This window comes from Juglans regia, chromosome 1 (genome assembly GCF_001411555.2).
Source record: "Juglans regia cultivar Chandler chromosome 1, Walnut 2.0, whole genome shotgun sequence".
Taxonomy (NCBI): Eukaryota; Viridiplantae; Streptophyta; class Magnoliopsida; order Fagales; family Juglandaceae; genus Juglans; species Juglans regia.
This window is the reverse complement of record NC_049901.1, coordinates 3,907,540-3,923,326: the sequence shown is the minus strand read 5'-3', so window position 1 is coordinate 3,923,326 and position 15,787 is coordinate 3,907,540. Positions and strand designations below refer to the sequence as shown.

Genomic DNA, 15,787 nt, shown 5'->3' with positions numbered 1-15,787 from the left:
AGCCGAGAGGGAGAATTTAAAAAAATGTGGCTTTTGATCTGGGAAATTTGAGGGCTTGATTTTGATAGATGGTCCTTGATCTGGGCTTGTTAAAGCACATGGTTTCTGAAAATTAGAGTCTGATATGACCCCATTTGGTTGCTCAGGAGATTTAGGACGTAGATTTTAGGGTTCTCGTTAATTTGGGTGAAATGCTACAAAAAAAACTCATAATTGAACTCATTACAACTCTTTTGGATTGGTTGGGCGGATTTTTTTGTCGATGAGTAAATCATGCAAATATATATTAAAAGAACAGAGAAAAATTTTGTTGTGGAGCAGGAACTGCTGCTGATACAGAGGCAGTAACAGGTATTTGTTACGTCTGCGTTTAATGTGATGATGTTGCACCCTTTTGTTGGTATTTTTTAGGTCTGAGTTTAATGTGATGATGTTATGTTGCATGACCTCATATGCTGATACAAATTGTTTTATCATCTTCCTATGAGCATGACTAATGCACTGTTTTGATGTTTGCTTTCTTTAGACAGGGTTAGCTCACAGCTACAACTGCATCGCTTCCATACTGGTCGAGAATCAAGGGTTGTCACGGCACTGACCCTTCTGAAGAAACACCTTTTCAAGTTAAGTTTCATTTGTTACTTAACAATAAAATAAAAAGTTCACCATATGATTTTAACTGCTCAATATCTTCTCCAGCTACCAAGGTTATGTGCAAGCGGCTTTGGTTCTTGGTGGAGTTGATGTTACTGGATCTCATCTGCATACTGTGAGTTTGCTTTCGTGAATTAAATTGGAAAATGACTGTTTTCTTGGCTTGCATAATTATTTTCTTTCTCACAATTACAAGGATTGTTTTTTATAGATATATCCCCATGGATCAACTGACACACTGCCATTTGCAACAATGGGATCTGGTTCACTTGCTGCTATGGCCATATTCGAGTCCAAGTACAGAGAAGGCCTGACTGTGAGTTAAGCATTTATTACTTTTAAAGTTGGTTATAAGTTGACTAACAGTCTAGCACAATGACTCAGTAGTATTGATACATAAACAACCTCCATACATCTTACACATTTATTAAGATGATTACTGATTATCTTTTCATATTCAAATTGAAGTTTTGTATTTAGAAGGTTGCATATGACTGTCAATATGTTAATGTTGTATATCGAGCTACTAGTAAATTGTGCCGAGAGAGAGAAAAAAAACCTAGTAACTTGTAGAGGACAGAAGCAGTTTGAACAAGACCTACTATCTACTTCAACATTCTTAATTGAATCTGAATTTCTTTTTCTCTTAGTTCGTTTTTTATTCTTCCTGTGGTGCAGAAGGAGGAAGGAGTAAATCTTGTTGTTGAAGCCATATGCTCTGGGAAGAGGAAGCAATGTTGATGTTTGTGTAATAACCAAGGTTTGTTGTTCCCTACAAGTTTACACCTCTTTTTTAGACTAATTCTGATGCAAGTTTCACATCTGGCACAGGGGCTCAAGGAGTACCTTAGAAATCATCTGTTACCAAATCCCCGTACCTTTGTCAATCAAAAAGGCTTTTCTTTCCCTAAGAAGACGGGTCAGTGAGATACTCCTCAATCTTCATTTATGGCTGGCTTGGTCTTGAAGTCTTGGCTAGGAAGCTTTATTTTTAATCTTTAATTATTATTTTTATTTGCATTCCTATGTTGAAGCAAAGACAGAGACGTTGACATATTCAGCCAGCCCCTTGTGTTTTGCGTCTGTTCCAGATGCTTTCTCTTGGGTGAAATTATTTGTAGATTGTTTGACTATGTCATGTTTATGTGGTTACAGAGGTTCTCATAACAAAGATTACTCCATTGAAGGAGAAGGTTGAAGGAGGAGATGCAATGGAAGAGTGAAAATCATCCTGCAGTCAGCATTACAGGGTGAAGTTCTAGGCACTTGTTCTATGTAGAATGTTCACGGCCGGGTGATGTTTCTGATGACATTAGATTTATTTCATTAGAACATCACGGCCGGGTGATGTTAAATTTATTTCAATTAGGAAAATGGACATAAAGTATGATTCTTCCAAGTCATGGTGCTTCTACCATCATAATTATCATTGATAATAATTAAGTTAATTAATAAAATATAATTCTACAAGTTAATAAGGTACTGATAATATTGACACGCATTTAAAAAAAAAAAAAAAGATTTTTCAACAAATAATGTGGAAATATTTTGTGTTAACTTATAATTGATGATAATATTATTATCCAATACAAGATATCTTCGTGAAGGTAATGAATGTCAACTCAATCGATGGATATGAAGAAAAGGGTGATGACTAAGATATTGAATTTGATAGTGAGATAAGGTGAGATAAAATGATTTTATATAAGTTAAATAAAATATTATTATAATATTATTTTTTTAATATTATTATTATTTTGAGATTTAAAAAAATTGAATTGTTTATTATATTTTATTAAAAAAATTAGAAAAATTAGAATAATAAAATGAGATGAAATGAGATGAGATAATTATAATACCAAACGGGTCCTTAATTTTGTCCCTAAGACATAGTAAAGTGAAAAATATGAAGATATTTTATTTAATAATAATAATAGTAACAGAAAAATCTATCAAAATCTATAAAAAAAAAAAGACTTTATAAATAGATTTTTTACGATAGGGATCCAAAGAGAAGCTGGCTGAAGGCTGAAGCAAAGCTTTAACGTGTCGACGTATGTAAACAAAACGTCACCGTGTCGTCCCCAGCTCTATCCTTAATTACAAAACAGACATAAAATTTCCGTTGTTTTCCTTTCCTTTTCTTCTCCTACTTCTCCTTCTTCAAGTCTCCGACTCTCAAACCATAAACTCTTTTTCTTTTCCATACTCGGAAGAAACACGCGCGCGCGCGCACAAGAAATCGAACAAACTCGAAGCTCTTAATCTCTCCACTACTTCGTATCCGCTATGTCTTACGACTACCTCTTCAAGTACATCATCATCGGCGACACAGGTTTTTATTTTCATTTTTCATTTTGTTTTTCTGTGGTTGGTGATAATTTGGGGGTGGGGGGCATAATTGGTGTGTTTTTTTAGGTGTAGGGAAGTCGTGCCTGCTCTTGCAATTCACGGACAAAAGATTCCAGCCCGTTCATGATCTCACCATTGGTGTCGAGTTCGGAGCTCGAATGGTCACTATCGACGGCCGTCCCATCAAGCTTCAGATTTGGGATACCGTAAGTCTGTTTTTGTTTCTTATGCAAAAAAAGAATAATGATATTTCTTTTTTTTTGTTTTTATAAGAAAGAATAATGATAATTCATAACATTAAATTCATAGTTTTTCTTTCTATTTATTATCATAGAATGCCGAAACCCACGTTTGGCTGAGCCTAATACTAATACCACTGGGCGTTAATTTTTTTTTTCACTAGTTTGTCTGTTTGTATGTATTGTAGAGAGGGTATCCTAATGTGTTTATTTCCGTCGCCGGCATAACTGAAACTTAGAATTATTGTCAGAAATGAACTTAGCCGTAATTAGAAAATCTTTCTCGGTACAATATGGGCAAATTGAAGTTGGAAAAATGTAGGTTTTAAGATTGGAGATACTATTTTGAGAGGTTATTTCTTTTAATAAGCATGCTAGGCTATTTTTCTCTCTATTTATTTTAAAATTTGTAACTACCAACAATAATTTCCTATGCTATGCTGTCATTTGCTCCACAAAATTTAGCTAAATAATGTAATTTTCCTATATGATTAGGTTATTTGCTTAGCTCTTGCACATCTGGTTGCAGACGGGGATGAAACAAGCATTTGATTGAACAAGCCGTGCTCCTTGAAAAATAAAACATTTGAAAGATGAAAAAATAGTGTAATGTAGAAATTTAACACATTCTCTTATTACAAAGTATTTAACCGATTTTAGATAGACGTTATTAAGTTTTAGTTGTTATGTCTTTTTTTAAGTAATAAAAATTGCATTGAAAAGCACAAAAGGCCCACTCCAACTAACTATGCAGGTTGTATGCAAGAGAGAGGCCTAACTAACTAAAAGAGAAATAGATAGAAGAAAATCATGTCAATGGATCCCATCAAAGATTCAAGAGTAAACATCATATTATGTTATGTTGTCAGTTCGTAACGTCTTCTTATCATAATTTTTTGTATGAGATCATCAAGTTGTAAGTCCATATGTTCAACCTAACCACCTAATCTTCTCTCACTGATCCCTTTACTTTAGTGGTGTACTGATTATAGTCATAAACCAAGGAACTTGTGCTTTTCTTTCAGGCTGGGCAAGAATCTTTCCGGTCCATCACTAGATCTTACTACAGAGGAGCAGCTGGAGCACTTTTGGTATATGACATAACCAGGTGTGTGTGTGCGCTCGCGCGCGTCACTCAGAGAGAGAGAGAGAGAGAGAGATGCCTATATGGGCACCAATAGTAGTACATGCTTGGGTAGACTCCCAATTATTCCTTTGTTTTGATATATAATCATTTGTGCCAGTGTGCTCTGAGGGTTAGCTGACAAGTCATGAGGTTATGTTAGGTTTGGAGGTGTAGTACTTCTATATTTGTCCAATTGTCCTGCCTCCAATCCCCTGTTCTCACACAAGTTTGATTACCTTACAACTAAACCATTAATTTGTTTTCTTGTCCAGGAGAGAGACATTTAATCATCTAGCAAGCTGGCTAGAGGATGCTCGGCAGCATGCAAATCCCAACATGACAATCATGCTCATAGGGAACAAGAGTGATCTTGGACATCGGAGGGCTGTTAGCAAAGAGGAAGGCGAACAATTTGCAAAGGAAAATGGACTTTTATTCTTGGAGGCATCTGCAAGAACAGCTCAAAATGTTGAAGAGGTGATGTATAGCTCTATCAAATTCAAAAATGGCCTCTCTTCTATACTTCTGTACTTTTATTTATATCCTTACAAGTTACCTATAAAAAAAAAAAAATTATATCCTTACAAGTCAAACCTTCCAATTTTTCGTACAACTTAAATTAAATATATGGCATGAATCTTACAGGCTTTCATAAGGACTGCTGCAAAAATCCTTCAGAATATTCAGGAAGGTGTATTTGATGTATCCAACGAGGTAACGCTTAAGTCATTATGCTGGAGAGAAACTTTGGGATATTGGGAGTTGGGACATGATCTTGAGTTGTTTTTGTTAACTATAATTCCACATACTAGTATTGTAGTTTCTTTTATTGCATGACAAATAATTGAAAGGATGACGTATGAACAACGGAGATCTGGTTGGCTAAAATCAATTTGTTAGACTAATAGGCTATTGAAGTTCGATCTCTTGTGGCTTTGTGTTGGTAGAGCCATCAGGAATTCAAGAATTGTGAAGACATGATTAGATGGTTTGGACTCTCTGTTCAGGACTAGGAAAATTTAGAACCACCCAAAATTTAGTTAATATGGACTTCATCGACTCAAGTATAACTCAGTATTAAGGAGCATCTAGATATTATCTTTTTGTTTTATAATTTATTGACAACCCTTTTGCTAATAACTGCCCTTTTGCTAATAACTGCAGTCATCTGGCATCAAGGTTGGGTATGGGCGTCCCCAAGGTGCATCGGGGGCGAGAGATGGAACAGTGGCTCAGAGAGGTGGATGTTGCGCTAATTGAAACCGAAGCAGCTTCTGTATTGGATCCCTCTGCAATTAATTTCTTCTTTATCCTTTCTATAAACAAACACGATTTCAACTGCAACGTGACTTGTTGAGAATATTAACATGTATAGATTTGATTTCAACTGTTCTTGGGACAGACTTGTTTGTTCTCTTTACGAGTGCTCAAAGATGGCTTTACGAAAATGATAAGTTGTACCATGACAACATTGGTTAATGCGATGGGGGTTATCATCTTCTTCTCTTTTTTTTTTGGGTAAATTTGTTTTAAGATGGTGTGCTTGCTTGATACTGATGTTCCCCTAGTTTTTTTTTTTTTCCTGATCAAATATGGGGGTCAGTCCTACCCACAAATTCCTCCTAATCCTAAAATTAGGTTTTGATATAGGATGGTAAGGTTGGGTCGGTATCAGAACATCAAAGCCTCACCCCACGTGTTGAAAATCAAAATCCTCTACTGACCACTTTCCTATCAAGTCAGCGTAAAATGCATTCCAACCAATGACATTATATGCTTTGGACATCGATCACCGTAGTATTGTTGTTCTAAAGTATTGTTGATCTTCACTCTCCAAAAAGTCCAAGCGCCACGGTATTGATCAAAAGAACACAACCAAGCCAACAATGGCCGTTGATTCATTACAATTTTCAGGAACTCAAAACTACAAACCCAAGGTGCACTCAGAAAAGGTGCACAGTACCTTTGTATTCTAGTATTCGACTTGATATGGTGAGTACTCGCAGCTAAGAGCCACCAAATACCTGCAAAGTCAATTATGGGCAAACTTAAACGAGAAGATCATCATATTTATGAATTTTCTGTATATTAACAGACTGCACTCACCCCACCCAGGATGTCTTTAGAAAGTTGGGGTTTGGCTTGTCCTGCATTATCTGCAACCGGTTGCTTTTGTGGGAAGTGCCGAATCACCTTTGCTACCTGCTGGCTAACAGGGAGCTCAGAATTCATTCCCGCCCCCTGTTTAAGCTTTTGCTTCTGTAAATGCCAGATAACAAAGATCATGTCAACTTCATAATCTGGATGTCAACTTCTAACCGACTTTGTGTCTAACCTATTGTGCAGAATAAGTGAAAAAAATTATACTTGCAAGTCAGTTTAGAAGATAAACTGACCACTCTGTTGATATGCCAAGATTAGATTTGTAATAGAAATTAATTTTAAACTTCTCTCACAAATCAAGTTTTGCAATGTTAGTGGCATAGAGGGGATGTCCTTCACACCGGTTTACAAGTAAGCAAAAATGTACAAGTAGAAAACAATTGAGGAATCCCATACAAGAAAATATGTGCTGCCACAAAGTGTATCAACTACAAAATTCATAAACTCCCATTAGATTTTTTAAAAATACTGCCCTTAAACGAAAAGCACACTCATTTTTCATTTAAGGATGCAAGATGCTATGATGAGAAGTTATATAGCTTAATTGAAGTCGAATATTTCAATGGTACCAAAGCATATCAAATAGTTCCAAACATAGATTACAATGTTAAATTTTTGCAAAGTTATTGAAAAATGTCATGTTTTTCTTTAATAAGAAACACAACTCCATAACCGTTGGCCTCTCCATCCTTTGTTTTATTGGAGAAGATGCCATTTCGTTAGAAGACCACATCTTCTAGTATTGTTATGGGAAATTTCCCTTTTTAGTGAAATAGCAATAATGCATAATTGTTGTTTTATAAGTAGCGATAATGCATAAATAAGTGTACAAGATTTAGATATTAAAAAATCAAAAACAAAATCAAAGGCATCCAAAGCCGAATGTTAACATTAACTATGTCAATCTACTCATAATTTGGAACAAAATATTTCAGAAGCAAAATGATCAAGCAATGGTATTAAGATTTTACAAAAGAAAATATCTACCTTCTCCAATCTCCGTTCTATAGAATTCAAAGCACGGGACTTATCAACTTTAGAAAGATAAAAATCCCGTTCCTTTTTGGCAGCAGAAATTTCTAGAGCTAGTTTCTGCTCCCGAACAGCACTCTTGTAAGCTGCAACAGAAACAACTCAACTTAGGTAAATTGCTTTAAGCACTATTATATATATCACAAGACAATTTATAGAGGTGAATACCGATCTCTGCAGTAAGATCATCCCACTTGAATTTACTTAAATACTTGATATTCCAAAGATCATAATAGAATGACGACCTCTTTCTCCCACCTAAACAAGAACCAAAAAAGAAGAAAATTATTATCAATTCCAAGAGAAAGGGAATGCTGTTACTGGAAAGTGCGTATATAACTCTGTGTGTGTGTGTGGTGAAGCTAAACAAAGCCTCTGAAACCACATACCAACTTGTTCGCCATTTAACATATTAGCAACCCTCTTGGCAACCCTTTTATCCGTAAATTCGACCCATCTACACAGCGAAAAAATGTGTATCAAATAACTGGACGCTGCCAATAACAATGCAATAGAGCTTTGTAATGCCAAAATGAGAGATATTGAGAAGGATACCAATCACACGTACCCTTCTGAAAATACTTGCTGTTGAAACTTCCCAGCTCGCTTACGATGTGCTTGAGCAGTAGGATCTGTTATAAAATCAAAATTCAAACATGTATGGAAAATTTAGAAATTAAAAAAAAAAAAAAACAAGTAGAAGAAGAAGAAGTAAACAACGAAAACCATCCTAAAAATTTAAATGATTACTTACTTTCAGGCGTGAGATAAATCCGTTGTAATTCTCCAAACTGAGAGAGAATCTGACGAAGCGTAACGTGATCCATGTGCGGAGGAATCCGACTCAAATAGCAAACACCGCGCCTGTTAGCCGCCGCGATTTCCTTCAATAATCTCTTCTTCCTTTTATTTTTCCGACTACTTGCACCCTCAACGTCCGATTCCGAATTCCCCTCGACCGGCAAACCCATTCCATTAAGCTCGTGTTCCTCCTCCTCCTTTGTACGACTCTCTCCGTTAACCTCTTTTCCATCTTCAGCCTTCCCGGCTTCTACCAAAAAACGCTTTTTCTTCTTCTTTTTATCCTTTCTTGCGCTTACATCATTGCAAACCTCTTCTGCTTCATTGAATAACCGCTTCTTCTTTTTATTTTTCTGCACGTTTGGACTTCCGTCTGAGTGTGGAGAATCAAAATCGCGTTCTTTGTCATCCATTCAAGCTACAGAAAAGAAAGCCAACAATCACACTTCACTTCACAGGCAACATATAAAGCAACCAAACAATAAAAGCAGATATAAGAGAAATATAGAAACAGATTTATAAGCATAAGGAATCACCAGAGTCCGATGTCGGTCTCGGCTGCCGAGAATTGGTGGAGGCCGAGGAAACGGCGGCACGAGTCAGTTGGAGTGGCAGAAGAGATGAGAATCGGGGAGACCTGAGACAAGTCGTTTTGAGAGGCAACCTAATGGAACTCAATTTATACGCACCGTTTTGATTTCTGCTGCTAAATAAATCAATGGGCTGTGCTGCGCATCAGCCGGAAGTCGCAGCACACCCTTCATAATTATTATTTTTTTTTTTTTTTTAATTTTTTCACTCCAACACGTTAGGTGTGCTGGGACTTCTTCACACAGTAGTGCATGAAGAAGATTTATTCTAAATCAATACCCGACTCGAGAGAGTGTTCAATATTGAGTTATGAGAAAACATTTGTATTAGCCGGAAGCTGCAGCACACTCAATGTATTGAGTATAAAAAAAAAAAAATTGAAGTGAGGTGTGTTGCGGCTTCCGACTGATGTGTAACTTTTCTCTTGAGTTATACATCAGATAAGTTACGGTGAAAGTTAAATAAAATATTTTTAAAATAATATTTTTTAATATTATTAATATTTAAAAATTTAAAAAAATTAAATTATTTATTATATTTTATATAAAAATTTAAAAAAATTATAATAATAAGATAAAATATTTTTTTTATCCAAACCTAATAAAATTTCACGTATAATTTTACAATTAAAATTTCAAATTAATATAAAATATATCAATTGTTTTTATTACTAGAATAAGACACTTTAATTCTGAATTAATATGCTCTAACATATGGAAATGATCAGTGATTAAAAGTAAATAATTTTGTTTGCAGATCTAAATAATAATTACTTCCAAGAGTTTAAACTTTAAATTGATTTTGCGGCATGCAAGCACTTGTTTTATGCACACCCTTATTCTCTTATAAATATATGACAAATAGAAAATATTTATGACAAATAGTAAAATGCTCACATAACATAATTTAATTTGAAAGATAAATTTTAAAATTTGAATATTACAAATCAAGTCTTACGATTTAACTAATGTAAATGATATACTCTACATACTGACTTGAAAATAGAATAACTCAATATAAGAGTCATAAGACATCCAGCTCAGGCCATCAAAACAAGTTTCTCTTTTCAGTGAGCATTATGAATCTCACATGCCTACCAATTCAACATGAACTTTATTACACAGAAGATGAAGCCAGTACTAATCTTTGAAACCAAATATCCCGCTTCAATACCTAATAATGTTGGGTACAATTAAAAAAAAAAAAAAAAATCCAGGCAAAATCTTTCCCTATCATCCAACTAAGGTCTTCCGGGTCCGGTTCCAAATCTCACCCGAAGGTTGTCGTAAGTCCGAGAAACCAGTAACAGTCGTGGATCATCTTCTGGTATCTCGCGGTACTGAAAACGAGACAGTTAATGATATGTACATAATACAAATATGTTGAGAGTGATTCAGCTATAGGAGGACCAGCAAAGTGAGGCTTAGAAACAATTCCCAGAATTTTCCTGCATTCTTAAGACCAATTGGAAAGCCCACCAAAATACTCTATAATGAACAGTTTCGACTTCTGATTTTGCTGTTTGGGAAACAATCTTTAACTTCATTTTACTCGCGTTGGATCTATGAAAAAATGCCTCCCAACGAGCCAACAAATGATGTTCATGTCCTCTTACAGCTTTATTGCAGTCAGTGCTCAAGTGATACTTTATACTTACTATCCTAGCTGAGGCATGATTAATGTAACCCAACGTTCCCCTCCATTTCAAACAACAGTTTTTAGCTCGTATGATTTAAAGATTTCAAATCCTTTCCAAACAATATTAAACGCTAATGATTTCCTAATTGACACATCCATGGTCATTTGCAGTCCACCAACCAAGTCTGATTTCTTTGAAACTTGGGAGTCATATACGCAGTTTAAATAGAAGCAACAAGAAAAATACACGTTTAAGAAATATACTTTCTAGGCAAGAAACTCACTTTCAAGCCCTTGTAATAGGCTTCCACGGCAGGAAGTGAGGGAGTCACTTTGCGAGCTTGCATCAGATCCCATATATAGTTGGCAGTAGTATATCCACCAGTCTGCAAGGAAATATTTAATAGTTCACTTGGAAAACAGACAGCAAAAACCAATATTATCTGATGGTAAGAAAACTAGAGAATATACCGACAGCATAAACAGGTACGAAACCAAGCAATTAAATTAAATATTAGCATACCTTTTCTCCAGATGCTGAAAGGAGGAGATCACTCCCAATTTTTGGGCTCAAGAAGAAGCCCCTGGAATTCATATTTACCTGCATTATAGAATGTACACCAGATCGAGTAATGAAGATCACAACAAGGATCTTAATCAGGAACACAATCAAGAAGCTGTAAATTAAGTCAATCATACCAGCGCATCTTGAGCAATTTGCATTCCCTTGGGAGTATGCCCAACCATGGCTCCCTCCACAAGTGTCTACAACCACACAAATTACAGTAGTTTAACATCCATAGGTTAGTTCAATGGCTTGGATGCAGTATCAACAGCAAAGTAATGTCTTAGGTTATTTGTCAAAAACTGACCACATATAGTTCCACTGCCGGAGGCTTCCCTGAATTCATGTAGTCCTCAAAAGTTTTAAGACCGCGATCAATGTCCCCTGAATGTAAATAGCACCTGCATATATATGGTAGATGAAGACAATATAAATACATTTGTAGTGAGATGGCCAAAAAAAAAAGGACAAATAAGATATGACAGACAAGAAGAGTAAAAGAATATTAAATCAAGAGCCCCCTCTGCTTCATGCACACACAGACTATGGGAAAAAAAACCGCCCCCAAAATAAAAACAAAATGGATAGAACATCTCATGATATCAAGAGAAAAACCCAGCAATAGAAAAACTATTCCAGAACACAGAGGCATGCACAAATATGAAGATAAGAAAGCTATCAGAACATAACATAAGGAGTAAAGTCTAGCAGATAGAGATAATATTCCAGACAGAACGCACACACCTGAACCAAAGTATAGAACAAAAGAAAATGAAAAAGCTAGCTTACAAAGATAAAAACCAGTGGAAATGTTAAGGATAAACCCAAAGGAAGCTAAAGAGTGCAAAGAATTGAAACTTAAGCCATAATCTTAATATATTTTTTTTTTTTTTAAGTAACGATGAAGATTTTGATATCTATTTACTCATACATGCATATAATCGTTTTCTGCAACTAAGGAAGTCCAAAGCTCATTTTGTAATATTACTTTGAAATTTGTGGTCGAAAACCACTTACCTCATAGTTTGCATTATGATGAAGACATCAGGAGTTTTTCCATTGTTCTTTAGCATTTCCAACAAAGCTTCCATCACCTAGCACAATCATTAATAACTACCTTATAGAGCATTCAACAATAAATTTTCTAAAAGCTTCAAGTATTAATTGACAAAATAGGAAAAATGAAAATCCATGCTAGGGGCTCAAGTGGTAAGGCCTTGGGTGCAAACAATCTCTAGGGGCCATCAGACTAGGGGATTTCCCCTTGAATTACCAGACGTGCACTTGCTGAAAACTCCTTGCCGAGGGCCTGTGCACCCTCGGAATTAGTCAGGACGTTTTTCTCAGACACCCAGTGCCAATCAAAATAAATAAATAAATCACTATACTCCGAAATAACAAAGAGAATTTATGGTTAATAAGTAAGGATATCCATATTAGGGTTTCAAACCTACAATGTTTGTTTTGGCAGTAAATGTTTTCTCATGGCTTTCCGTTGCATATTGCATTATTTGAACCATGAGGACAAAATCTTTCAAAAACATGTTAAGGTTTTCTTTTTTGTTTTATGATGAAGATAAGATATGTATGAAATGGGAAAATAAACAAAGCAACAAAAGCGTCAACTGAGCTGATGGTGGAAACAAGTTTTTGGACCATGCCTAGGTAAGAAACATGCCAACTGTGAAGTTTCAGCCTAATTTCACGACTAGATCTTCCTGAGCAAAGATTCCAGTAGCAGTGGTAAAGCAACAACTTTCACTAGAGTTCAAGGACCAAGCATTGTCCATTCATCAATACAACACCATCCACCTTGTCATATTTTAGATTAATATTGTTTGTGTAAGAACAGACGAACAAACAGAGACACAACGGAGCTCATAGGTTGGCTTAACATCTAAAATCAAGACATAATCAAAGATGTCAGCTAGTACCTCTACATTCCTGAGGTCTGCACAGCCATGAAGTGCAACATGATAAACAGTCAGTTCCCTATTTAAAAAAGTTCCACGCCTGTTAACATATTCGGCAGTGGGTAGATTATACAGCTCTTCTTCTGAAACACCCATCATCAAATTTTCAGCAGTTACACTTGTTGTATCAACTGGTAGAAACTCCTTGGACCTATCAACAAACTCAATGACCTTCCCATAAAAGAATAATATTAGAGATAACTATGCAAAATGAAAGAAAATAGAATGATTACGGCAGAAAAGAATATTTGATAATTACTTTGGTGGCAAAATCATCTGCTACAGGTGTCTTGTTCTTGTGTGCAGCTATAAGTCCTGCATAGCAAAACTTGTTCAACCCAACACCAGCAGCAGTCATATCACGGACAATTGCATACCTGTCACATCAAAGCGTGGGTCATTGTTCAGAACATGTTTATGCTGAAATGCCCCTCAATTTGACAAGTTATGGCAAGCAATAACATACACTCGATCTAAACGGCCTGCTGCTGCACATGCATTGAGTAGACAGACAAAAGTTTGGGCATTAGGCTTCACTTCAGATTTCTTCATTTCTTCCAAAATCTTTTATTCAAGGAGCAAACATTATCAAGGAACAAAATCGGCCGCAATAAGCTGATAGAGGCCTAAAAATGAAATAAGGTGTTGAGTACAAATTAATCCTAAAATCTACCTGGATTGCCTGGTCAGAGTTTTTGCATTTCCCGCATGACGAGATCAATATGTTGAATAAATTAACCTATAACATACACGAAAACATTCACCGCCATTACAAATAACAAATTGATTAATAACTTATGGATACAAAATCTTCAGACAAAGACATAGAATACAAAGCACAAACACAAACTTTGGATCAACTTAATTACTGGACTAACGGATGTCAAACAGTTGAAACAAATCATTTTTTTTTTCTCACCGTTATAGAACATCAAAACAATAAATTTTCGCACTAGCAGGAAAAAGAAACTTACGGAAAATAAAACATCAAATCACGTACACAACCTCAAGTACCCAATTAATCTAAAAGGCATATGTACATACATGCACATACAGATAATTATTAAATCAGCGGGATTACAGCAAAGAAGAAAGAAATGTAAACATACATCAGGAAGCAAACCCATGACTTTCATTTGGTCCTTGAAGTAAAAGCCGTCCTGCAAGCGGGCGCCTTTCATGGTCCCCACTATCAGTGAATGGAACACGTCCCTAGTGGGCTGCACTCCGTCCAGCATCATATCATCGTAAACATCCCTCAACAAGAAATGCCTATCATAAGATTCACAACACGCCCAGAGATATACAAAACGAAGTCACGTGCTATTGAAAAAAAAAAAAATAGTCTTACAAGAATAAGATGTTTATGGAAATGGGAGGGTGCAAAAAAAAGGTGACCTTCTTTGGGCAGTGAGGGAGCCGACAACGGTGTTGTACTCGGAAACATTATTTGCGTAGTTTCGCTTGGCGTATTCTTCTGTGGACGCCGCGAAGTACCGACGTCCCAGCTCTCGAGCCACTGATCTATGCTGCCCTGAAAAGAGAAGTCTTATTCTATGAAAATCTAAGAAATAAAAAATAATAATTAAAATTGGAGAAACTCGAGATAGGGAAACGTGGTTGAGTACCAGTGATAGATCGGAGGAGGAGCTTCATTCTGAGAAAAATGGATCACAATGTCTCTCACTCTCTCAATTTCTTAATCGAGGTTTTCTGATTGTCCCAGTAAAACCCTCGCTCCGGGATTGTTTCTCACTAAGCGGTTGGGTTTAAGCGCTCCATTTTTCTAGGCTGGGCTACGCATTCAGGCCCAATAATTAGGTTCTGTTGGGCCCAATAATTAGGTTCTTTTTATATTTCTGCACGTTTGGACATCCGTCCGAGTGTGGAGAATCAAAATTGCGTTCTTTGTCATCCATTCAAGCTACAGAAAAGAAAGCCAACAATCACACTTCACAAAGGCAACATATAAAGCAACCAAACAATACAAGCAGATATAAGAGAAACAGAGAAACGGATTTATAAGCATAAGGAATCACCAGAATCCAATGTCTTCGGCTGCCGAGAACTGGTGGAGGCCGAGGAAACGGCGGCACGAGTCTGTTGGAGTGGCAGAAGAGATGAGAGTCGGGGAGTTCTGACTTCTGTGACTCTAGTCATTTTGAGAGGCAACCTAATGAAACTCAATCTATACGCACTGTTTTTATTTCTGCTACCTCCGTGAATCAAAACCCGACTCGAGAAAATTTAGATATTGAGTTGAGATGAAAGTTAAATAAAATATTATTTTTTATATTATTATTGTTTTAAAATTTAAAAAAATTAATTTTTTTATTATATTTTGTATATAAATGTAAGAAATGTGTAATGATAAGATAAAATATTTTTTGTATCCCTCAGTTTCACGTATATTTTTACAATTAAAATTTCAAATTAATATAAAATATATCAATTGCTTTTATTACTAGAATAAGACACTTTAATTCTGAATTAATATGCCCTAACATATGGAAATGATCAGTGATTAAAAAGTAAATAATTTTTATGGGAGTTTAGCAAGAAGGAATAGAAATATAAATACTTCCAAGAGTTTAAACTTTAAATTTGCTTTTGCGGTAATTTGTGTATTGGAATGAGCATGCTCGCACTTGTT

At 35.8% G+C, this 15,787-nt stretch overlaps 3 protein-coding genes and 1 pseudogene across 4 annotated transcripts; 2 read left to right on the top strand and 2 right to left on the bottom strand.

Annotated features, from left to right (window-relative positions):
* Positions 1-68: 68 nt before the first annotated feature.
* Positions 69-2,018, top strand: LOC109009646 (annotated as a pseudogene).
* A 738-nt stretch (positions 2,019-2,756) lies between these two features.
* On the top strand, positions 2,757-5,891 carry LOC109009654 (ras-related protein RABB1b-like). The gene is made up of 6 exons (XM_018990234.2): positions 2,757-2,989; positions 3,073-3,212; positions 4,271-4,353; positions 4,644-4,848; positions 5,017-5,085; positions 5,536-5,891. The coding sequence occupies exons 1-6, from the start codon at positions 2,944-2,946 to the stop codon at positions 5,629-5,631; spliced, it is 639 nt and encodes a 212-aa protein (XP_018845779.1). The 5' UTR covers positions 2,757-2,943; the 3' UTR covers positions 5,632-5,891.
* A 234-nt stretch (positions 5,892-6,125) lies between these two features.
* On the bottom strand, positions 6,126-9,047 carry LOC109016041 (pre-rRNA-processing protein ESF2-like). Its single transcript, XM_035693814.1, has 8 exons — positions 8,904-9,047; positions 8,321-8,785; positions 8,135-8,198; positions 7,956-8,023; positions 7,735-7,824; positions 7,522-7,652; positions 6,478-6,630; positions 6,126-6,395 (listed from the first exon to the last, which is right to left on the bottom strand). The coding sequence occupies exons 2-8, from the start codon at positions 8,778-8,780 to the stop codon at positions 6,378-6,380; spliced, it is 984 nt and encodes a 327-aa protein (XP_035549707.1). The 5' UTR covers positions 8,781-8,785; positions 8,904-9,047; the 3' UTR covers positions 6,126-6,377.
* Positions 9,048-9,997: 950 nt separating this feature from the next.
* Positions 9,998-15,277, bottom strand: LOC109009652 (pentatricopeptide repeat-containing protein At4g35850, mitochondrial-like). Of its 2 annotated transcripts, none has more exons than XM_018990229.2 (14): positions 15,174-15,277; positions 14,763-15,058; positions 14,533-14,668; positions 14,244-14,406; positions 13,808-13,873; positions 13,601-13,698; positions 13,394-13,511; positions 13,096-13,305; positions 12,179-12,255; positions 11,469-11,562; positions 11,296-11,361; positions 11,120-11,197; positions 10,881-10,982; positions 9,998-10,297 (listed from the first exon to the last, which is right to left on the bottom strand). In XM_018990229.2, exons 2-14 carry the CDS (start codon positions 14,788-14,790, stop codon positions 10,199-10,201), a joined length of 1,335 nt encoding a protein of 444 aa, XP_018845774.1. In that variant the 5' UTR covers positions 14,791-15,058; positions 15,174-15,277; the 3' UTR covers positions 9,998-10,198. The 2 variants fall into 2 exon arrangements, with proteins under 2 accessions (XP_018845774.1, XP_035549703.1); XM_035693810.1 differs by having other exon boundaries at positions 14,533-14,688; positions 15,174-15,276.
* Positions 15,278-15,787: the final 510 nt, after the last annotated feature.